We start from the raw sequence: 24,370 nt of genomic DNA on the forward strand, positions 1-24,370 counted from the left end.
TTTGACAAGAAGTATGCGTGTTGTTTGTCACACTTTCAAGGCACACGGTCATCTTGGCTAAAAAAAGGTTTGAATTATTAGCTAAAAGGTAAGCTTAAGATAATTTCCCAAGTGCTAATTGTTCCCTCCTTTTCCTACAAGTACAGGCTGTCTCAGAAAAAAGAAGGAAAAATTGATGGTTCTGGTTATACTCTCGCGACTTTTACATAGTGTAAGTCACACTAGAGAACTGTTATGAGCAAGGGCAGCCCTCAAAATCAGGCGCCGCCACACGCCAAGCTTTCTGTAATATAACTGCCAACGACAAAGCCACCATGTGGCTAAATAACGACAGCACATAAGGAAATCAGAATACCTTCTTGGTACAAATGAGAGATTATGTACATCATAAATTACAAAGCACACGAGAAGTCAATGCACTGAGAAGCAATGAAGTTGCACAGACATATGGTGCCCTAAAACAACACGCTGACTCATCTGAGACAAAAAAAAAGGAACTGCAGGGCAGCGGAGAATTCAAAGGAGTCACAATTCAGCACAACCAATTCCTCTGAAATACCAAACATTACATGCTAGTGCCGTGGCTTAAAGCATCGTTCGGCCCCCCCTGATTCGATCTTGTCAACACGAATATCAAGTCACTCAGTCATCGACGTTTGAATGAAAACGCCTTTGAATTGCAGTGTGGCAGCCGGACCGCAATTACGCCGAACAGTACTATTTTGTAAAACAGGACTACCCCGTACCTTTGGCTAACATTATTCAGCACCACATGACTGCACATATTTAAACGCGAACATAACACAATTCGAAGACACTGCCTTGATGGCACGCTCATAGCCGTTTTTTTTTTACATACAGGCACTTGCACGGAAAATACCAGTACAACATAACCGGTATAACATAACCGGTTGCAGCACATGGCAAAAACATGCAGCTCTCGACGCTAAAAGACTCTAGCTGAGGTGAAAAGGTAAAGCAGTTAGCAGTGTATGGATGAGATGCACAGAACGTTTTTGGTACAAACGTCATTGCGCCTGACACAATGATGCTCCCCCAGACATAGGACACGCAGGCCATGCACACATTTCCTGGCCATTTTTTGAGTGCAAGTCGTTGAACAGCAAGCAGAGGAAACTGGGTCTGCACATGCTGATGAAGGACAACTATACAGGACGAATTCAATGAAGGCATGGGGAAAAGCACTGATGCAAGACGACTCATTAAAGGTGGAACTGCGCAGAATGCCCAACTAACACTGTTTCCGACCTACATGTGAATGCACGCCAGCAAATAGATTAAATGACAATAAATTGGTTTTCTTGTCAAGTGCTTTTGTGGGACTTCTATTGCTTGTTTTCAGAAGAAGTGGAGCCTTCCTGCAAACTGTCATTCAATGATTGTGAAAAGGGAAGAAACTAACACTCTTAAAAGTACTTAAGTGGCATGAGCTCCCTGCCCAGGTGCATTTCAGTCGGAACAGCAGTGCCAAGGCATGTTTAATGCTCCCCGCTGTCGCCATTAAGTTCCTGCTGCAAAGTTGTCCCCATCAGATATCCCACATTTTAACAAAGTAATCCGTGGGATGTCCCCCCTAGCTCCCGTCTGGAATATGGTCTAACCTCCAAATGAGGATCTCCATGGGATGTTCTGCATACGTTCCCTTTAGGACTATGCTGCATGGGCCCTTAACTTTTTTGAAAAGTTCTGTTCCCATAAACTTATGAAACTTAAGTAAAATAATAAATTTATTTTTGCGAGCCTTTGTGCCTAGGTTTAGGAAGACAATACAGAAGTGCACTCAATGCATGCCCGTGGAATATTCTCCCTCAGTAAGTCTCAGGGCACTTACGGGAACATACTGGTGTCATCATTTGCACAGTAAAGGTCAGTTTTTTTCTAAAAGGTGCAGATCTGCAAAGACACTCATTCCATAAACACACACATTGCATCTTGCATTCTCAATGGGTCTCGTTTCCCCTTTTCTAGAACTTGCACAAGACGTGGGAGATAAACACGCGCAGCCATTTCTCGGCTACCGTATTCGCTCGCATAATGAATGCACTCCCTTTTTCTTTTCTGTTTGCCAAAAGTGAAAAATATAGCTAATTCATTACCCTGAGTAAGAAATGCATGCTGCATTTCCACAGGTTATTAAAAAGAAAGATAAGAAAGTTTACATATTATGTGAGCTAGTACAGTATTTCTGGCTGCCACAAGATCAATCACTACAAAGAGCACAATCCCAAAACATCACCGACTGGCATACACACAATTTTTCCCTTCTTCAGTATTCTACTTGAAATGTGAGGACAATTTTTACAACCTGAATGGAAACAACACTAAGAGAGGACTGTGCTTCCAGTACCATGAAGCAGTGCTGTTTACTAGTTAGAGATAATTGCAGGGGAAAGGGGGATGAAATGGTAACAGTGCAGTAACCTGCAACTTTACTCCTATTTTTTTCCCTGCCTTTATCTACCTCTCATCACGACAACAAAAACATGCAAAAACTGGAAACGATGGGCAAAAGATGAGGACTCGCACTTTCACAGATAAAAGGAAACGAATAAGAGACTGCACACTTCCCTGACCAATAGGAAGTGTCCATCACACGCATCACCCCTCCTCTTTCTCTCTCTCTGCGCCCCACGCGACAAAATTTCGCGTCTTCAATTGTCTGTCCCACGAACGCAACACACACACACGTGCACTCATATTCCCCTCTCCCTCAGTCCTCATTTCCTTTTCCTCTCGTTCGCTATCCGGTATACGTAGAGAGAGAGACAGAGAGTTAATTGGTCGATTTGCGAGCTCTACGGGATGCTGCCTTTTGCCTGCTGGTTCGTCGCACAGCTGTGCAGTTGTTACAAGCCGTGAGCACTGCTTCAATCTATTTTGACCGCAGCGTAGATCTTGCAGAGGAAAAAGTATGCAGCGTAGAAGCCGATGGTTCCCGTAAGAAGCCAGAAAGTAAGAACCATGATGAAGGTGTAGCCAAAGTAAAGCAGCGTCGGGATAAACTCTGTGATTTCCAGCTGCAAAAGAGGTAATCGAGAAAGTCGCCCATCAGGGGAAGTACAGCTATATTGTCAAATGGCAAGTGTGAAGCGATGCCAAATTGAGCTTTAAAACAAACTGCGCACTGGTAAACTTAGTTCCTTTAACGAAGAGCAACTTACAGATGGTATAGGTAAAAGGCGAAGGATATTTCAATTTTTATTCCTTCAGTTTGGCAAATTCTTCTTTTTTTTCTTTCAGTGTTTGCTACAGAACATAGTTTCATGTTTGCTTTTAGTGAATGTTGTTTTCTGGTTATGAATTACTTTTTTCCTTTTTTTTTACTGACGATGTAACGTGATATTCCTTTGTGGTCAAAAGTCCCTTATAGTTTATTTTGTTCCCTGTCAGGCCAGGCGATTGATTCTTAAGTAACTAATGTAAAAAATGGTCGTGATGAAAAATGCCATTGCAACAGTCACAACTTTGGATGTGCAAGGGAAAAACTGCAACTTCCTTAGGGTTGATCGGGACAGAGACAACACTGGATAGGAAGGTTGATGTCTTCTCTGTCTACAGAAGCATCTAATAAGGAGGACAAATGCATCCAAAATGCAAATTTTGACTAATCAGGCAAAACTGCATTTAAAGAAAATATGAAAATCAAGCAAATGAAATGGAGTGCACACACAATATGCGACACTCAAGAGACCCGAAAAAGATGTCTCTTGTAACCAAAGAATTCCTACTAACTCGTATAAGCGGCAGTTTAGATTCCCTTAACTAAATTCTGTTTCATATCAGTGTCCTGTTGCACTATGCCAGGAACCAAGAAGGAGTACCTCCTCTTGACTGGAAAGTCAGAATGTCTTTATTCAGCCACTGTCATTACATTCCTGTGTGAGTGAAACAACAGGGGCATTTTGATGTGTGACTGAAACCATAAGGACATTTTGACTTCTCAGTCAAGAGGAGGCCCTTCTATGTTCCTGACATATTGCAACAAGAAAAGGACACTGATATGGAACAGAATTTAGTCAAGAGAATCTAAACTGCCGCACATACGAGTTGGTACCAGTCAGCTGTGTTGCATGAGCGTACCTGGGTTGTGTCTTTTATAAATACATAGTGAAGTTACTTTAGGGGCCTGCAAAAGTTGTCCTTAGTAACCGAGTGTCTCTTGTAACCATGTCTCTTGTATGCAATGTTGTTAACATGGCAAACATAGGAAACCCAGCCAAACCATTTTCAAGTGTCTCTTATAACCGAGTTCCTCTTGTAACCATGCCTCTTGTAACGAGATTCTACTGTGTATATATACAGTACAACCTCGTTAATTCGAAGTCATCGGGACCGCGAGAAATCTTCGAATTAAGCGGGTTTTCGAATTAACCGAACACACCAAGAAATAAGACTTAGGCAAAAAAATGCGTTGCAGGTACGTGTTACCTTTATTCGGCATATTTTGAATTACTACTGAAAGTAATCAGAGATGCTGGTTTGCCGCGTCCGGTAGTTTGCGGCTCCTAAGGTTTGCGGCTCCTAAGGAGTTAGTCAAATAGACGAAACATCTCTGAACTTCCACCACGGCACTCAACAAAACTGCGGATAATGTTCAGCGATCCGATAACTTCACCAAGAGCAGGTGCTCGGGGAGGCTCGTCGGTGTAGTCGTCACTATCGTCGCTGTCATCGCGCATGTTTGTACCAGCAGTGATCTCACTCTCCAAGTCAGAGTAGCCAGTCTGCTCTTCGCTCTCAATGTTGATATACCCGGCGAAGCCGACTGCGTTGGACTCATCCTCTGCGCAGAGCGCATTGATGCGGTCGCAATACTCTGCTCCTTCTTCGTCAAGAGTAGTAGTACATGGGTGGTCTGCATCGGCATCAACAGTGCTTTCATTGGAAAAACCAGCGTGTTCAAAACACCGCCTGATCAATGTGGGCTCCACTTGTTTCCAAGCGTACACCATGAGGCATATGGCTCCGAGGAGGTCGATGGAGTACTCCTTGCCATTGTCGTAGCAAAGGAGCATGCGCTTGAGCAGGTGGTACCGATAAATCTTCCTAGTGTGGTGAATGACGCCTTGGTCCATCGGCTGTGAGATCGAAGTGGTGTTCAGAGGTAAAAATACCAACCTGATCGCCTGGAGATGTGGGATGTCGTCATGTGCCGGGCAGTTGTCGACGACAAATAGGACATTCCTGCCAGTGGCCGCGAACTTGCGGTCAAGTTGCCGCACGTACTCTTCAAATATTGCACCTGTCATCCAGGCTTTCTTATTGTGCCTGTAGACGAGTTCATCCTTTGGCGGCAGCCGCGCATTTTTGAAGCAGCGAGGCTTCCCCGTCTTCCCGACGACCAGTAGCGGCAGCTTGTGTTTACCGCACATGTTTGCGCCGAACAGCACAGTAATCCTGTCCTTGGCCTGTTTCCTACCCTTGATGGCGGTGTTCTTCACTGCGAATGTTTTTGTTGGCAGCATCTTATAAAAAAGTGCAGCCTCGTCAAGGTTGTAAACGTCGTCTGCACCGTACTCGCTAAGCAGCGGCGCCAATGTGTGCTTTCTCCAATCCTCGACAACGCTCTCGTTAGTGCTGCCGCTCTCACCACAGACGGTGAGAAAGGTTAAATTATTGCGTTCTTTAAAACGGCAAAACCATCCATTGCTGCACTTAAATTCCTCGTGCCCAAGTTGTAGAGCTAGGTCGTTGGCCTTCTCCCGCAGTAGCGTTCCATTGACGGGAAAGTGGGCAGCGTTTGCTTTCTGCAGCCAGCGAAGCAGAGCAGCTTCCACATCTTGATACGTGGGAGCCCGCACTCGTGACCGCTTCGAAGAATAGGTCTTGCTGTAAGCCTCTAGTATTTTTGACTTGTTGCTCAATATTGTGGACAACGTCGAGAGGGGCACGCCATGCCTTTTGGCCAACTCGGTCTTCGAACAAGCGCTCTTGCCTGCTTTCTGGATCAAGCAGAACTTCTGCTGCAGCGTTAAAGTCTTGTACTTTGGCATTTCTGCACCGCTACGGTCACAAAGCTAGCACTTCTGCACAGTCCCGCCCAAAAAAACGGCACAGTAGCCGACCCCTAACCACAGCGCACAACACAAAGAAATGGCGCAGGCGAGACCGGCGCGGCGGTGGTGGTGGCGTACTTGCAGCGTCGGAGGTACGGGGGAAGAGTGGGCGAAGCACACCAAGGGATGGAGTGGGGGCGAGGTCACGTGATAAAAACCGGTATGCCCGCCGTGTTGCAGTGAAGCACGTCTTCTCCTCTGCAGGCGCGTGTTTCGGCGGTGCGCGAGGCGCACTGTGGACCGATTTTTGTGCAGAGAGTGCTCTGGCTGGGGCGCTTCGCCTATAAATCATCACCATTACTATGTGGCTTTGCCTCGCGGCTCCGTAGGGCCGTCGTTTCGCCGGGTTTGCGGCGAAACATGGATCAGGCATTACCGCATAGCAGTCCAAATTTTCGAATTAACCGGGCTGGCGCAGGCCGCCTGTTCAAATTATCCGGCCAAATTTACATTGGAAAATACGGGACCGCAGAAAACCTTCGAATTATCCGGGATTTCGAATTAACCGAGTTCGAATTATCGAGGTTGTACTGTATATTTTGTTCGCAAACTGAATGGCTTGTCCTGGCAAACTAAAAAAGATCAAAATGTGTGACTCAAAATATATGAGGCTTATGATAAATATTACCTTCCTGTTGTGTGACCATTTTAAGGTTTTACTTATGCTTTACTCATTTGTCCCAGGATACTTTTTAACTGAGAAAAGTGCAACGACATATATCTTTTTTGTCCCACCTTTTAAAGAACTCCCATTCCTGAAATGAGCACATCTAGCACATGGTTAATGCAACATCAGAGAATTTTTTTACCGCAAGACAAAACAGGATGAATTCTGCAGCCTGTGACAAGACAGTTAACAATTACAGATGACAGACCAAAACAACTTCACCAGCCAGTTACATCAAGCATGCAGCCCTGTCAGGTAATGCCAATATTAAGGCTAGAGACCTATACAGTATTTCTGCGCGTGCTCTGAAGACATCTGAGTGCGTTTAGCAGCTGGGAATAAGAAATTATATTGTATAGTTCAATATGAAGACTGGTAGCAAAAAAGACCTAAGGATAAGCTCCACTCTACTGGTACTCACTCACACGCAAATATTCTGCAATATTCTAAACACAGTCTGCAAAACCATTTTCAAAGGATGCCTACCTTTGTGGCAAAGTAGAACACAGCGTAGGCGAATACGTAGACCGCCGATCCTCCGGACACCACGAGTGACCGCCACCACCAGTGGTAGTTCTACAGCAAAGACAAAACAAAGGGGCAAGTCACAACCTACCAGGACAACGAGACGAAGCTGATGGCAGCAGAGTTGTGACGGTGGCAAGAAGAGCGCCACAGACACGTGCAGTGGACAGGTTAAAGAAAAAGCCACGTCCTCTTGCACTGTGACCGTTCTTGAAACTGGTGATCAATCATTTTATGGTGACCAACCATGTGTGACATGTGGAAAAACACCCCTGCCCCAATTTCGTTTGAGTGGTGTCTAACTGTCACCGGTCCACACCAAAAACAGTGTAAAAGAATGGTGCGCCCCTATACTTTCTTCTGGAAATTTACAATGAATCTTTGGTTAATTTGTCCAAATATTATACTGTGATTTTGCTACGGTCAAATTTATGATAGTAAACTGTATTTAGTCACTCTCAAATATTCTAAAGATTCTTGAATGTTGGAACCAAGTGACAATATCAGCAGGTGATGAATGTATCTTGAATGTTTATATATCAATTTGTGATCCACAACTCAGTATTTGTGCTTTTACTGTTTCCAGGTCGTTAAAAGTTATCCAACAATACCAATATCCCCGTGCAGATACCGTATTCGCTCGCATAATGAATCCACATTAAAAAAAAAAAAGACGTCAGTTTGAGGGGAGGGTCAGAATCCAACAATACCAATATCCCCGTGCAGATACCGTATTCGCTCGCATAATGAATCCACATTAAAAAAAAAAAGAAGTCAGTTTGAGGGGAGGGTCAGAAAACCCTTTTTTTTCCCGGAAGAACTCTTTTTTTTTCCGGAAGTCCTCCATCCACAATCATCACTGAAAGCATGTGGTCAGCCATGGCCACGGTACTGGCTTTTAGCATCGTTCTCTTCAAAAAGGTGTTTGCTTCTAACACGCGTTACAATGATTCCGTGGCAGTGAACTGTAAACAAGGCATTGCTGCTTAATTCCTGCTTTGTTTTCACCATCTGTACTCGTTATCTAAATTTTTCAAAGATACTATTCGCACACCTCTAATATACTGTGACGCTATCAACACCCAAAAAAGAATCGTAACAGATCAGTGCAATGAAACGCACCTCTCCACATAACTGAAAGTAGACCATCACAATGGAGATCTGGGAGCAGGAGATTATGAGGATGATGAACACCAGGAAGAGGAAGCCAAACAGGTAATAAAACTGGTTCTCCCACAGAGCCTAAAATAAAAGCAAAAAAAAGTAACATGTTGAGAAACGAGCTTCGAGCGAGGAAAAAAAAAAAGTACGGGTGACGACGCGATCTGATGCAGCAAACCTGCGTGCCAAAACTGGATTACACTGCTAAACACAGTGAAATAAAAAGCATGCCGTACTATTACACATGCTCTAGCTACCATACAGCGTCCAAATTTGAACTCACGGAGAAGATGAAAAAGAGCTCGATGAACATGGCTCCAAAAGGAAGGATCCCTGCCATCAATGTGCTGGAAAAGAGAGGAAGAACATAATAATGTACTAAAAAACAAATCTGAAAAATGAAAGGGAATGCAAGGGAGATTAGGAGAAGGGGAGGGGGAAAGGAGTGCTCACTTACCAGAGGACTGGGTTCATGTACCAGACCTGGTCGGGCACCTGTCGCGGGATCTGGTTAGTGCGCACAGGGTGCTCGTAGGGTTTCTTGCGGTAGCCGAAAAAGTAGCCTAAAAACACCAGGGGCACTGAGATGCCAAACCAGAGGCACAGCAGTGCCACCATGGTAGCAAAAGGAACCTGCAACACCAACAGCGCCACGCCGCAAAGTAACGCATTGCTGCTAAGTGATGCTGAAGGTGGACGAATTGAGCTTAGTCAGTTGTTCATAATGGAGAACTGCGCTAAACTTTTTACAAACAAAACCGAAACATGGTCTTTGTTGTGCCTTCATTTCCATTTTCTGTAAAATGTTTAGCATGGTTTTCCATAACTGCTACGTAATGGCCTTAATGAAATGCTAATTAGTTTTAATTATTAGTACTAATTAGTAGTGCTATTTAGGAGTACCAAGTAGCAGGGCTAGGTTGTAGTGCTACTCAGATTTGGTAACCAGTGTAGCTAAATAGCACTGCTACTTCGGAGCGCTGTTTAGTAGAGGTAATTAATGGTCAAAATTTCAAATAACTGTCGTTGCCGAATGCCGACTGGTTTACGGAATGCGTGACATCAAAAGACATGACCTGATTTAACCAATCTGAGAATAATAAGACAAAAATCATCGCCTTTCTCTTGGAAGGTGGACTGTCACCTGCCAGGCCACCTGCCAACACTGCTATGAAATTTCCTGAATGGTTGAGTGGTTGATGGTCGACATCATAAAGGTCATGTCACCCGGCCAAGCGCTACTTGTTGGGGTCCGCACGGTGCGTGACCTTTCTCGACCAATCAGGGAATTTTCTGATACACGTCACTGGGTATTTGGTGTGACGACAGTTCTAATTCTTTTGCACCAAATTAAGTGAATAAATGGGTTCTAAACCAAATGGTATTCTCCAAGATTGTGTCATCAGTCAAAACCTGTCTGAAAAAAGAAAACTCAGGGTCAACCTAACCTAATATAAGAAACAGACTCACCGCCCCTGATGAGTGCTTTCCCCAAATGAAGAAATTGAGGAAAAAGCAGGTCCCAAACACTATTGCTGGGTAAAGGAATGAAGTCTGAAAGGAAAGGACAATTTAAAAGGCTGTAATATACAAAAGACACCACTTACTGGGACATATTAAAGTAGAAATTCACAGGGTTTTATTGAGTTCATGCCTTTTTTTCTATGAATTTGATCACTTACACCTACTTCAATAACGTGATACCACTTGCTGAACATGTTGTTTCTAAAGTCAACCTAACATTTGCCGCTAAAAATGCTCACTAAGCTCAGGTTATCTGCATAAACGTGTGCTCTTTCATTTACTCTGCGTAAAACTTTTGCACATACTCTTAACCTAACCTACTGTTACTAACATACTGTTAGCCTGTGGCGCTCTTCGGCCTGAGATGCCCTTGCGCCATTAAAACCCACCATCATCATCATACTGTTAACCTAAAGAAGCCTTTGGTGCTACGACAAGCTCCATATGAATGAAAATGTTTTAAATGTTTTCTTTTTGAAGAGAAACTGACTACGCACAAAAACAAAATTCTTTAAAGCCACAGTTCGAACGAAAACGAAGTCCAAAACAGGACTGCAAAATGGCACTGCGGGCAGGAGAAAAAAATGCACGGCGTACCAGGAAGGCTGCTTTCCTCCACTGCACACCACGAAGGGTCTTGTACAGACGAGCTGAGAAGTAGCCGGCAAACAGGCTGGGAAATGAGGTAAACAGGTCACGAATTACACTTAGCTGATGACAACGTTCATACTATTCTCGTGACTTATTTACACTGCACATGATGTCTCAGTGAAGCCCACTGAAAGAAAAGTGTAGCGTCCACGCAATGTGACATGACTTTTAGCATCGCCCAGAGGAAAATCATGTGCAAGGGGCCTGAATTGACTGATAAACAAATCATAAGGACTCAAATGTTTCACTATGACATGAGACGCAGAGTCGAAAGTGCCCTATTTCACAAAGGTTTTGTTCAAAATGCTGCACAAGACTATTTTCGAGTTCCTTTTTCCCCGTAAAACAAACACATTTGTTTATAATCCCAATGCTGAAAACCGTGATTAGCACATGAGACGGCAATTGCGTGTTAGCAAAATCGATGATCTGAAAGCATAAATGGGCCCAGCAGTCGGGTGATATTTACCAGACAGTTTAAGTACAGTGTAGTGTCACTTTAAGTTTTCACACCTGAGGCTGCTGCAACACAGTGAGGTAAGCCTAGTTGATGACAGTTTTAGTATACTGTGGTTACTGCTCCAACCAAGAAAGAACACTGCAAAACCGTCCGGTAACAAATGCTCAGAGCTGTTCGTGGCCAATGCCAAGGATGCACCAGGTACAATGTAAACTGCACGAACACTGCTAATAGAAAATAGGAAAGCGCACATGTGGTGACGTGGTGGGACATACTGACCGTGGCTAGATATCAACACATTGTCACCAACTTATTTTTTTGTACACTTTTTTGCAAGATAGCAACACATTGTCACCAGCTTTTTTTTTTATGCGATACTCAATGCTAGATTAATGTGTATATAAATTGTTCTCAACACTATGCAAACTTAGAACATTGCATGTTTTCATGCCCTGTTGCAATTCAATCACCTCACTTTCCACACCCTCCTCCCCAACGTAGCAGGCTTGGTTAGCATCTGACCAGCTGAAAGATCAGTTGGCCTTGGTGACCCTGGCCCAGGACATTCTTGACGCTTAGTAATGTGTTAAATAAAGTTGTTTCCCCCTCCTCTTCCTCTGTTTATCTGACATTACAGTACTCGATACTCTTGCAATACAAGGCGAAATCTTTTCCTTTCTCCCACTATCTCATGACATACTTTGGACAGTCATTCGTCCCTTTATTAACCCATTATTTTGTTATCAGAAACTGCATAAAAACCTAATTGGTTACCAAGATATGATAAGATTCAAGATAAGATTTGAAAAGCAGGAAGACCCCTATTCCCATGATGAATGCATAAAATCTGCTATTCTGACACCAATTCATGCTGAATGTGACAAAGCAACTTGACACTGACCACGAAACCAGCAGACACAAAAAAAGCAATGTTGGATCTCATGTAATGCAAGCTCACGCTGGCAGGATGCCAACTAGTCCAATGTGATACAACACCACGCTTGCATCGTTACTTGAGGCAGCTAGGAGACTATTGATACGAGATGCACCCAATATGGAATCCACTCTGTATTTCTATGTTTAACCACAGCAAGCTCCCATTTTCATGTTCCCAAGGACCGCAACAATGTTCCTTGTTCTGAAGACATAAACCTACGCAAGAGACAGCACACAGAAAGGATGTAGACAGGAGGAGCGTAGACTAACAACTGATTTATCAGTTGTTAGTCTACACTCGTCCTGTCTGCATCTTTTCTGTGTCCTGCCTAGCCTCTCATCACATACTTTTAATGTTCCTGAGCCTTGATAAGTAAAGATTTTGAAAATGGTTAATTGTATGATTAAATTGTTTTATTCAGCAAAGTAGTCGAAATAGTCACTCTGAAATGATTTGCGGCAAATGACTGTTCCCTTCAAATTCACTTTAAACAATAAAAAAAAGCACAATTTGCATGAGCGTGAACAAAAGTGCCTGTTCCTTGCTGTCTTGGAATGATCTCACTCACCCCATAAAGACGTAGAGGAAGATGGCCGCCGTCATGAGGGCACCACGAGAGGCAGGCGACAGCATGCCCAGCATGGCAAAGACTAGGAAAAAAAAAAATAGCAGCGTGAAAGTGTCAATCATCCAGATCCAGCCAGGCACAAGCAAATGAACTACAGATGGCCACCTGAAAGAATGACTCTGGACCACATTTTACTCAAAACTTTCAAAGTATGATAATACCCAAAGTCCCCCGACATTTTGTGCCGAATTTTGCAGATGGACAATGTTTTGCTTCATTATAAATGAATTTCAAAATTTCCCTTGCATTCGCAATGTCACACCAGTCAATATTCACTCTGTGTTTGCTGAAGGACAAAATGTCGAGCTTTCAATTTCAATTTTCAACTTTAGTTTCCTCGCTTTTAGTCTTTAACAACAGTCTTCCATAAAATTTGCAAGTAAGAAGAAAAAAAAGGCAAAGTGAAGAATGGGTTGAAATTCACTCAGCCTGCCTCTGTGTTGGCCTATGTTTCCAGTAGATAGCCATTATATTGTTAAAATAAACCCTAGGTAACATTTGTGATTGTAACCAACTATGACACTGAGGAGGAAGAATATGCAAGCTCCAAGATGTTGGCCTTTCCTACTGCTCAAGGCGAGCAGGTATACCCAGTAACTTTTCTTGGCAATGGATCAAAGACTATGAAGCTGAAATACACTTCTTAACCAGCGAATATAGTTCCGTTTTAGGACTTTACCACGGCTGATGACAACTCGAGTGTGGCGCCTTGGCGCCTGAACTGACCAACCAAGAAATCATCGATCAGTTGATTCCCACAAACGATGCAGGTGATGGAGAGCTGGGAAGAGAATAGCGAGCTCTAAGCAGTGCATAGGCCGCCGACATGGTCAAGATTGCACTGTGTTTTGAATCAACTTGTTTGCACGCAAAGGTAACGTCCATACTCGAGTGCTCATTCCTGCTCTTCAACACTAAACGAAAGGAAAGGGAAACGGCACGCTTTTACACCTCTGCGTTGTTATTAGTGCGCATTTTTGTTTCATTTTATTCGCACACTTATTAGCAGGAATTTGTGCATGCACTTTTAGAATGAATATCGAACATAACGAACAAATTTTTCGATATAACGGGGTTTGGGTGTAATAGAGGTAGCACAGTCACAATGTCGCTGCGATCGTGAAGGTTGACCGTAAATATTGCCACAGTGATTTCACCTACATTCATGCCTAATTTTGGTTATTGCAGACTCTATTAAGCTCTATTCGATTTCGTTACATCTATGTTTAATGGTACTAATTACAAGGCAAATTCAGTGTTTCAACATGAATTGTGCAAAATAAAAGACTGCATTTTTGTCAATTTTCTCCCACACTCACAAATTGTGATGAACATCATGAAAAAGATCTGGATGCCACTGCCAACCACGGCAACGAAGAGCTTCGAGTATTGCGGTGGCCGAAAGACGTCGCCATGAACCAGCTTCCAACCGGTCTCCTCCATCGCATCTTCCTAAGCGCAGGGGATAAAAGCAGAGAGAGAGAGAGAGGAGCTAAGTAAGAAGGCCCGTCTAGCCTTGGTATGGACTCTTTATGCAACCTCACATTCTTCAGCGTGTCCTGTAGGTAAAAGAAGCATCAGCCAATCTCTGATGTACAGCCTCCAAAATCTCTTAGTTTGGAGACTATTTTCCAGCATTGCAATCGTACAATAAATTTGTTATAATTTTAGAGAAGTGGGACACTGTTTTTGGTGCTTTGGATCAATTTGATTTGATTCAACTCGACTGATGAGATTCGGCTTCACTTTGAGATGGCAACAAAAAATAGAGTGAGTTGGCTGCAATCCACGCGACACAAAGCCTCCAAAACTCACCGAATCTTCGTCCTTGTTGTAGCGGGCAATGTCTCGCCGAAGCGTCCGGACAATGATCATGGTCAACATGCCTGAAAAACAAGATAAAAATGGACTGGTATAAAATTACGGATTACGGGAAACCAGAACCACAACTTCATGGGATCGAAGGACTGTCCCAGCAGCCAAGCTTTGATATTTGCCAGATAAATAATAATAGAAGCATGGTAAGCCATGGTTGCTATGGTTATGTGCACTTGCTTGAGGACTGCACTTTAGACGCTGCTCAAACTGAACCAAGCATTTCTTGATAGCCCTATAGTGTCTCATTAAATGCAAAAGGTGGCTGCACTAACGCACCGGACAGGAAGAAGACGACGATGACCGAGTTGATGATGGAGAACCAGTGTATCTGGACGTCGGTCATGGCCAGGTAGGTGTCCCATCGGGAGGCCCAACGGATGCTGCTCTGTTTCCACTCGACCTCGTAGCTGAAGTACAGGTCGGTGATGCCCTGCTCGTTGACCTCCTGCTTCCGTGCCTGGCTGGGGTCAAACTCACAGCCACCGCCCTTCAAGAACTTTATCGAGTCCTTGTGCACACTGCGGTATACATTATGTAATTAAGCATTTTGTGACAATAGTAACTAATTACAGTCACTAGTCCTAATAAGTCATATAATTGGTAGGCGATAGAACTAGGCAGATGATAGAACCAATCTAGTATGTTAACCTAGTATTACTGGATGCTACAACCTGAGAGCTCTCAGCGTCAGTCAGGGCCAGAGAAAATATGTGTGAAAGGTCAGAAGAATTGTGTGCTTAAGATAAAGGAGAATGTGCACATTGCAATAACAACTCAGCAATAATAAGCCTTGAAACTCACTCGAGTTTCAACAAAAAGCATAAAACATATGTACAGTCTTTTCAAAAGTATACGGCCCAACAGGTTTGTTTCTAAGCACTGTAACATGGCTGCTGGCAGCAATACTGGAATATGAATGTAAGCTAGAGGAGAATGAGGGCGAGATTTGTCATCTATGCGATTTCGAACACTAGAGTTGCTTTACTAGCCCCGTTACTAGGCTTAGAGCAAAAACCCTTGGGCCGTATACTTTTGACTTTGACTGTACATACACTAGAGAGACTGACAGGGTTACTTCGACAAGCATTCATCAAGCTGCTCCCTTGCTTTACATAAAGTAGCGACGGAAAACGAAATCTTTTTGCGCGCAAATAGCAAAGTAAAAAAAAAAAAAGGCAATTTCATACGAACCTTTTGGTGGCCACTTCGAAGCCGACGACTCTGAAGTGCTCACTGCGGCAGAAGATAACACCGACCGGTTAATCAGATGAAACAAGATTAGCAAGCCACTTCCCTCTAAGCTTCAAAAATATCTAAGTTCAAAAAAACTACAATCGCAGCTGCATAGCACCAATGTCAGTCCACAGATAATTACATAATTAGACTACCGTATTTACTCGCATAATGATCGAACTTTTTTTTTTAAAATACTGACGCAAATTTCGGGGTGCGATCATTACGCGGGGTAAATTTTCTACAAAAAATTTTTGAGCACCGAAAATGCAAACAAGTTGCAGGTCAGACGTCTTAGAACATATATCTCGATTACAACCAAAAATAAAAGCTGAGTAAGGCTTACCTTCGCAATAAACACGCACATTAAGCATCACATGAAGTGCACAATGCCCATTTATTTTTTTTAGTCAGTACTCTAATCAAAGTCTGAATCCTCGCCATCCTCGCTTTCACTGCTGCACGACTCATCGGAAACGGCAGTGTCGTCGCTGGGAGCATCTTCACAATCCCACAGGAAGTCATCTTCCGTTCCATCCAAAGCGTTAGATATGACTCTTAGCCACTACCTCGTCGGGGATACTGCTCCACGCTTCTGTGATCCACGAGCACAGCATCTCCACGGATGGCCTTCTAATTTTTCCGCTCGGCGTCAAATCATGCTGGCCCATCGCCATCCACTCAGCATAAAGTCGTCGAACGTTGTCCTTGAACGGTTTGTTCAAAGACACGTCGAGAGGCTGCAGCAGCGAAGTCAGGCCGCCAGGAATGACTGCAATGTCCGTGCGCAGCTCTTCCAGCTTGCAACGCACGCTGTCCACAAGGTGACCCCTAAAACTGTCCAAAACCAGAAGCGACGGAAGCAGAAATACTCCTGGTCTTCTTCCCCAAACAGTCTTGATCCAGTCGACCATCAGGTCTGCAGTCATCCACCCTTTCATCTGTGCACGTATATGGATGCCACAGGGAAAGTTTCCCTTCGGAATAGTCTTCCGTTTGAAGATCACGTATGGTGGCAGCTTCTGCCCGTCGGCCGTCACAGCAAGCATGACTGTGCATCGCTGTTTTTCTGCGCCAGACGTCTTCACGAGGACGCTCCGAGCACCCTTCTCGGTCACAGTTGTATTCCGGGGCATGTCGAACGTCAGTGGAGTTTGATCGGCGTTTCCAATTTGCGACATGAGGTAACCGCATTTTTCGCGAAGCCTAGTGACGAAGTGATGGAAGTCTATCACTTTGCTTTCATACGCGGCTGGGAGCCGCTGGCACAACGACGTCCGCTGCCTCAGGGAAAGTCCATTCCGTCGCATAAAGCGAGTCGTCCAACCGGAGCTAGCGCGGAAATCCTTTGCGGCGATTCCCAGCTTCCTGGCAGTTGTGCGCGCCTGCGTCTGTATCATTTCTAATGACACTGCACAACCATCCTTGCGCAGGTCCCTCACGTATTCTAGGACCGCCTCCTCAACACGAGAGAACTTGCCCGTTTTGGGTCCACGGAAAGCCCGCCGTGTCTTGTTCGTAGCCATCAGCTTCTCGCACTGCTTCTTCCAATAGCGTATCCTCATTTCGTCCACGCCGAAATGCCTACCAGCAGCGCGGTTGCCATGCTCCAGTGCATAGTCGACAGCCTTGAGCTTGAACGCGGCGGTATAACTGGCATACCGCCCCATGGTGAAATGGCGTAAACTCGCACAAAAACACAAAGCACGCTACGACGCTGCCGAATTGCAAAATGGCGAACGCCGCAAAGCATGGAATCATGGGAACTCCAACGTTACTAGACTAGGTTGGGAACTCGTCGGAATGCATTCGCTGCGGGATGACTGCAGATCAACCACCAGGCGGCTCCATGTTCGGGGTGCGATCATTACGCGGGGAATTTAAAAAATGGAATTTTGACCTCAAAATTCAGGGGTGCGATCATTACGGGAGTGCGATCATTATGCGAGTAAATACGGTACTATAACTCGTAATTTCTTTACTACAATTGATAGGTTCTTTCAACAAAGCTATCGAAAGGCGATAACATGTCCATAAGGTCATTTCATAGAAGCCTTTCTAACGTTACACACTTTAAGGTTACAGCATTATAGTCAAAAACTGCACATTGATTCTGCAATTTTTTTTACACAGATGACATTTCTGTACTGCGGTGACGTAACCATCGTTGGTAGGAGTAAGCTTCGCATTCCAGACCAAGTGCCTTGCAAAGAACAAAGCCCAGCTTCATGCATTTAAGTTTTGCTTCATCTTGAACAAAAGTTAGGCCTTTTTTCAATTTTCTACAAGTCATCTTTCCAAAGTATGCAAGCTAGTCACGTTTCAATATTTAGAAAGCCGAGTCATACGCGTCTCTGGGCGACTTACTTGTCCTCAGTGTGGTAATAGAGGATGAGCTTCAGGTGGTTGTTGATGTATGGCTGCAAACCCAGATGGAAAGAAGATGAGCACGCAATGGTCAACACAGGAGATATACTCCAGTTACTGCAGCAAGTCACAAAGAGGCTCGTAGGCAAATGCGTGAAAAGGAACGTGCATCTACTTCTGCTGATGGATGGCAAGGCATGGCTGTGAGGACTGGTAGTCATCTTAGCTAGAGCACTTCACTAAGGTTCCATCCATGCTTCCCATCACTACAAAATTTACTGCCTTCCAATAGACAACACTGGCACTACAACTTATTACGTGGCGTAAAAATTACACTATGATCAATTTGTTTTGTTTTTTTTTCTAATTTCATTGGGTAATACAGGGGATGCATTTATTATGCAAATGTGTTTGTTATGCAAAAAAAAAAAAGTGCAATGCTGAGCAGAAAGCATGCTTTAAAGTATAAGCTACTAATTACGGTGCATTAAAACACAGCTCAAGTGTTGACAATACATTTTTATTCCATGAACTCTCACTGCAACTTTTAAAAAACTCGCAGGATTGTTACGTGCATGTAGCACCGATGTTTTTGCATCGGCTATGGTATAAGAGCACAAACTCTTCCTCAGACATGTTCGGCTTTATTATTATTTTTTTCTAGCATCGCCAGACCAATGTTCAGATTTGCCCAGTACTGCATTGATGGTTAAAGTGAGCTTCTTTTAAGGGACCACTAAGAGAATTGGCAGTTAACCTGTACTTCGATCTAGACATGCTGGTTAGTGGCTATCGTAACATGAAACATATTCAGACCCGCCGGTTACAACATACAAACTTGAACGCCATGTGGTTATGTTGACATGAACCACTTTGCAGCTAAGGTGTTGATAACTGCATTTGCCCCCAAAAAGAGGATTCAGAGGAGTTTCAATACTACCCCTCCAAAGAGACGGAAAGGGGATTTCACTCTCTGTGCTTTTCCACCTGCCTGCGCATGCTGATGGCGTGATACTGAAGTGTGAGCTAATAAGCGCTAATGCTCTAGAACAGTAATTCCTCCAAGAATTTAAAGAATGAAATGCAGAATGACAATAGTACCTTGTCGTTTTCAACGAATCCAAGCCGGTATCCATGTTCGTAGAGTGGTTGCGAGCTGTCGAGCGATTCTAAGCGGGTCGCGCAAGGCATGTTGTCGGCAAGCCTACAAAGTGAACAGAGGAAATTAAAATTTTTAGTACATTGTTAAACTGATGCTCTTTTTTCATGACTGCATGCTTTCTTAAAATTTCATGTGCAATGACAAAGAGTTTTTAATGAACACGTGGGACCCAAAATAACACTCCTCATCCTCCCCTCTACTTCAAGCCCCTGCCATGTTAGACTGGTTTCAGCGTCAACAGCACTCCTGAGAGCCTGTAATTCTTATAAGAAAAAAAGAACACTAAAATATTTGACGTCTTTACTCTATCAATTCCTTTAAAAATCCCATCTCTCTAGCAGAACAAAAATCTAAATAAACCTAATGCCAAGTATGACTATAACAGAATAGTTTTGTAAGCATGATTTTTTAAATGTCTGCAAGCAAGCACTAGTAATAAAAGCATGGAATATCTTTTGTGTCTGAACACAGAAGTCCACTCAGTCTAAAAGAGAAGTGTTACTTATAACAGTGAGGCACAGCACTGCACAGCAACAATTCATCCACTTTACTGAAATAGGAGAATTTTATCATCGTTCTAAATGCAAAACGTTGTGCCCATGCTTATTTACCTTTCTTCAATTCAGCCGTCATATCATTCATTCATTTGCATTTGTTTCTTAACCAAGCTATTCTCTTTGTGTTTATTCAAACCAACCCTACCATTTCGCTCTCCGTAGCTCCCTGCATAGAGCCCTTTCAGTTGACAGCCAGTTATTTCCCATTTACATAATTTATCGCAGCGAAAATTTCTTCAGTGCTTTCCAGCATGTTAGGAACCCCTTAGGGCAGCCCCGCAAGATGCTTAAAAGTTTGAAATATGCACAATCTTAAAGCTATGAGCCCCTCAACTAGCACTACCGACTACGGTTACATTTGATAAGCAACTAACCGTCCCCACCCTTTTTTTCACAGTAAGCACCAGAAAAGTGGGGCCCTTCACTCACAGGTGGACGAAGTACTGATGACGGATGCGCTGTGCCGCCGTCTGCGAGTCCTCCAGCTGCCACGAGATTGGCGGCGGGTTGGTGTCCCGTATGTGGCACAGTAGCCGGCACTTCTGGTCCACGGCCATCTGAACCTCATAGGGGGTGTTTACAATGCGGTCCCCCCGGAGGACCTCACCTGCACGCACCACACCAAACGGCGTTGTTTTTTTTTACGCTGGTCCAAATGACCACAGATCCCCGAGCTCTTTCCTCTCCCTTATTTTTTTTTTTTTTTTTACGTGTCAAACCGGGCAGTATTGCTACAAAGTGTGCACGTAGTGTGCTCAGTATCACTCCTGCTGGCTTTTTTTTTCTTTTTTTCTCCTTTCCCCCCTCCGTTTTTTCTTGCTCTTTCCTGCGTGCATAAATTTTCTCCCCTTTTGTTCTCTCTGTCAAACTGCACAAGGGCAAGAGAATTTTGGCTTTACTCCAATTTTCAGTAAGGAAGCGGAACGTAAAGAAGCTTGGATGCATGACATCTTTAGGTGTCTACGACACACCTGGGCCTTGAAGCGTTCCACAGAAAACTCAATATCAGTACCAACCACCAATAGGTCTCTCGCTGTAAAATGTGAGATATGCGAGCTGTTCGGCTACGGGGCCAGCTTTCCGAAAAGTAAACACGCGGAGCAAAAGCACACAGACATGCAAGGGGCACACAGCTGAATATGACAGTGGCTTATGAGCTTTTGCACTGCAAATAACACGTGAAATGATTACTGAATGATAATCTCATGAACACTACAAATTAATAAAAAAATAATTGGAAACAGTCTCCTATCATTTCCTTGGTTTCGTTGACTATAGGTTTCCTTCAGGTACACGTCATAACGAGCCCCTTATTTCCTTACATTCGTCTGCTGTACTACGTCAAGACAATCTCCTTTGCGGGAGGATCACTCAGGCTATGCAACACAGCCATTCGCTTACAAATGTGAGGATGATAGAGCCAATTCTTATCTTGACGCCACAAGTTTGCATACAGCGACAGAAAAAATTTTAAATGCAAAATTCTTGCGGAACTAAATGCTTCCTTTGGAGGCGGATAAACATCAACAAGCACAGAAGGAGCCACAGAGTGAATTGTTCCTCAAGAAAAAAAAAAAAAAAAAAAAAAAAAAAAAAAAAAAAAAAAACTTGGGGGCCATCATAGCTGTATCCTCAATGAAGGAAATGCAATGTCATTTGGGTTGTTGGTTTAGATATTTGCACTGTGCATCTGATGCCTTTTCTGTGATTAAACTGTGTCTTCTGCTCAACTCTCTCTTTTTGTACCTGCACAGTATTTCAAGCATTTCAGATGCTGACATGAAGCTTCTCTTTATGCAAGTTCTGGTAAACTGACTCTCCGAGCCTTGCAGTGGTGAGCCAACTGCCAGAGTAAGCTTGTTGATCATCGATTGGATTAGAGGGTTGAATTAGTATCATCTAGCAGTAGATGATACTTCCCAGATGCCACCCAGCCAATTTTGCACGTCTTCAGGATTTTAAAATTTGGCAAAGCCCTCTGAATGAACCCTTGGAGTCACATGACAGCAATGATGTCAAACCCTTTAAAGCAATCAGAAATTTTGTGCGGAATCTTCAGTGTTTTTCAAATTTAGTGGCACCTCCTGACTGGCTTCTTGGGGGTCATGTGACACTTATGACATCACCACCCTCCCAACCAATCCGAACATTTTGTTGCAGAGAAGCCAGGTTATTTTTGCAAAGACGGCAACGTTAATGCTGTTGTGCAATTATAATTTGAATGGAGTCATACTCAGTGTCTCTTAAGCATTCCAAGGCTTCCTCAGGTAAACATAACCACACTGTAATGGCAGCAAAGTGCCTCTCTTTACCGAGGTTCTCCGACTTGTAGGCCAGCGTGCCGTTCTTGGGCTTGCACAGGTTGAGTGAGTAGTAGGCATACGGCAACTGTGTCAGCGTGCTGGTCATCTTGACAGCCTTCACCTCTATAGGCTGGCCCCGGCTGAATTCCACGGGAGCCACGCCCGGCACGTAGAAGGCGCTCGCACTGCCCACCAGAAATGTTGCCAGCAACCACCACCCAAGTAGCCTGGTCAGCGGCAGGGTGCTGGCGCAGCAGCCAGCTCTCTTCATGGCTGCCTGTAAATGCCACATGACCAGCATATTGAGAGACCTTCATAGGATGCTCTAACGGGCGACTGCCCAGCTTACCTCATAAACCGCATATGAATTGGGAAAGAAAAAAATCTGTTTAATGATTACGGGGTGCTAAAATTAGGGCCTTGTATTATGCAAGGATTTAGACTGAGTGTTTCAGAAAATCCCCCAAAATGAGCAGCTTTTCAAGCTGATGAAACATACTAGCATTAATGATTAAAGGCAGTTTACAAACAACAGACTACTGGCTTGCATTAGGCGATCACTTTTGCGAAAACACAAAAACTGGCTGATGTCACCAGCCGTTTCACGACTGCGGCTACACAAAAGGCGCACTCCAACATGTATGCTGTGTCTCTAGAGCCACCTGTGAATTCATTGCTCAATGTCCTTCAGACAAAGCACACGATGGAAACACAGCTGTAACAATGAGAGCCAGCTGAACATGTTTTCAGACCTCCCTTTCTTTTGACCATAATTATTTTCAAATAATATATAACTTGTCTAAACAAAGGGCTACTCAGGTTTACATGATTAAATGTCATGTTTTTTTAGGGTGGCAATGCAAATGATGTTACTTTTAACCTATCCTAATATTTTTGTGGCCCTCACTATATTCCGTAGCATAAGTGGGAATGTCCCTACATATCTATATAAACCTAGGTTGTTTGGCTAAGTAACGCTGCCATCTTCTTTTATCTTATCTTACATCTTAAAAGAAATCCAAGCGAGGTTAAATCCAGTGTCGTAACTATTTCAACTCTCACCAATCGCGAACAATGCGAAAAGACACCACATATGACCAGGTGCGCCTCGCAATATGATCTTGAGGTGGTTCGGAAGAAACTACGGTGAGTTTATTTCATTTGGAGATTCCCTAAAATGCGCGCGCTGGGTTTGTAACCGAACAAAACGATACGCGCCCCAGCTGAACCAGGGTACGCAGGCCAAGGTTGTCACGCTGAGACAATGGAGTTCACAAAGGCACAACATCGGGAACTTTAGTAGGTCAATCAGCGTTTGCGCTCACACAATATGATGTGCAACAGGACTAAGAAAGAAAGGTCTTCGGACTGATCGCTCTCGTAGACACGAAGACTGCGATCTCAACAGCAACATAAACAGAAATACGGGAGTCTGAAGTGAGCATATTGCGGTTATGGCAGTAGGTGAACTTTAAAGTTTCAAAGGATTTCTTGGGGAAGCTTCACGAACACTGCTTGTTTAGTGCTTCGACAGGACAGCTCATTGCTGGTTTCGATATTTGAACAGCAGCAATGGAAAACCTGCGCTCGCGATCATTCAGCTATTTAACGCTAGCTGTAAAGCATGCCAGATGTCGTCAGGAGGATGACATCGTTGCGGATGGCACATGAGCTACATAGCAGCTGCTCCTTGCCGAGCGGTGATTTTCTTTAGTAGATATTTCATGGTGCTACCGTGCTTCTGGCAGTTATGAACAGTTGTGGAAAAAAAAAAAAAAAAAGTAAAAGGGTCGCTATTAAGTCACTAGTGGGGACGAATGCTGCTCTGTGAACGAAACTACGCGTTAGCGACGTGGATTCGGAGGCACTGTGAGGGCTGTTCAAGCTTCGTCGCAACACCCAGTTGTAGCGACTCTGATAGGGGGGAGAACGAAGCTCATACAAACGCAATCAGAACCTCTCTGACAGAGCACAGCTGCTCATTGTAATTGTTACAGATCAATGTAGTCCAGATCGAGTTGTGCAAGATGTGTAAACGCTGCCGTACTACGCGTCACAAATTTTATAAAAGCGTTGTTTCGCCCAAAAAATACACTTACCGATCGGCACAGCATAGACGTCGCCATGCTAGGAGAGAAGGATGAACGGAAGTTACGTCATCGGCGATGGGAGCGCGCACAGGTGTTGGTGTTGCTCTGTGGCACAGACAAAAGCGCTTTCGCATGCAGAATATGAAATAT

General features: G+C 43.9%; 1 protein-coding gene across 1 annotated transcript; it reads right to left on the minus strand.

The window, feature by feature from the left end:
• Positions 1-338: 338 nt before the first annotated feature.
• Positions 339-24,366, minus strand: TM9SF4 (transmembrane 9 superfamily protein member 4). Its single transcript, XM_084579073.1, has 17 exons — positions 24,230-24,366; positions 22,140-22,407; positions 20,257-20,434; positions 19,210-19,312; positions 18,109-18,161; positions 15,700-15,741; positions 14,785-15,026; positions 14,446-14,516; positions 13,950-14,082; positions 12,571-12,652; positions 10,552-10,627; positions 9,901-9,984; positions 8,888-9,063; positions 8,714-8,777; positions 8,392-8,511; positions 7,231-7,320; positions 339-3,038 (listed from the first exon to the last, which is right to left on the minus strand). The coding sequence occupies exons 1-17, from the start codon at positions 24,254-24,256 to the stop codon at positions 2,889-2,891; spliced, it is 1,959 nt and encodes a 652-aa protein (XP_084435199.1). The 5' UTR covers positions 24,257-24,366; the 3' UTR covers positions 339-2,888.
• Positions 24,367-24,370: the final 4 nt, after the last annotated feature.

Source organism: Amblyomma maculatum, chromosome 9, assembly GCF_055883805.1.
Source record: "Amblyomma maculatum isolate TAMU_Amacu chromosome 9, ASM5588380v1, whole genome shotgun sequence".
Taxonomy (NCBI): domain Eukaryota; kingdom Metazoa; phylum Arthropoda; class Arachnida; order Ixodida; family Ixodidae; genus Amblyomma; species Amblyomma maculatum.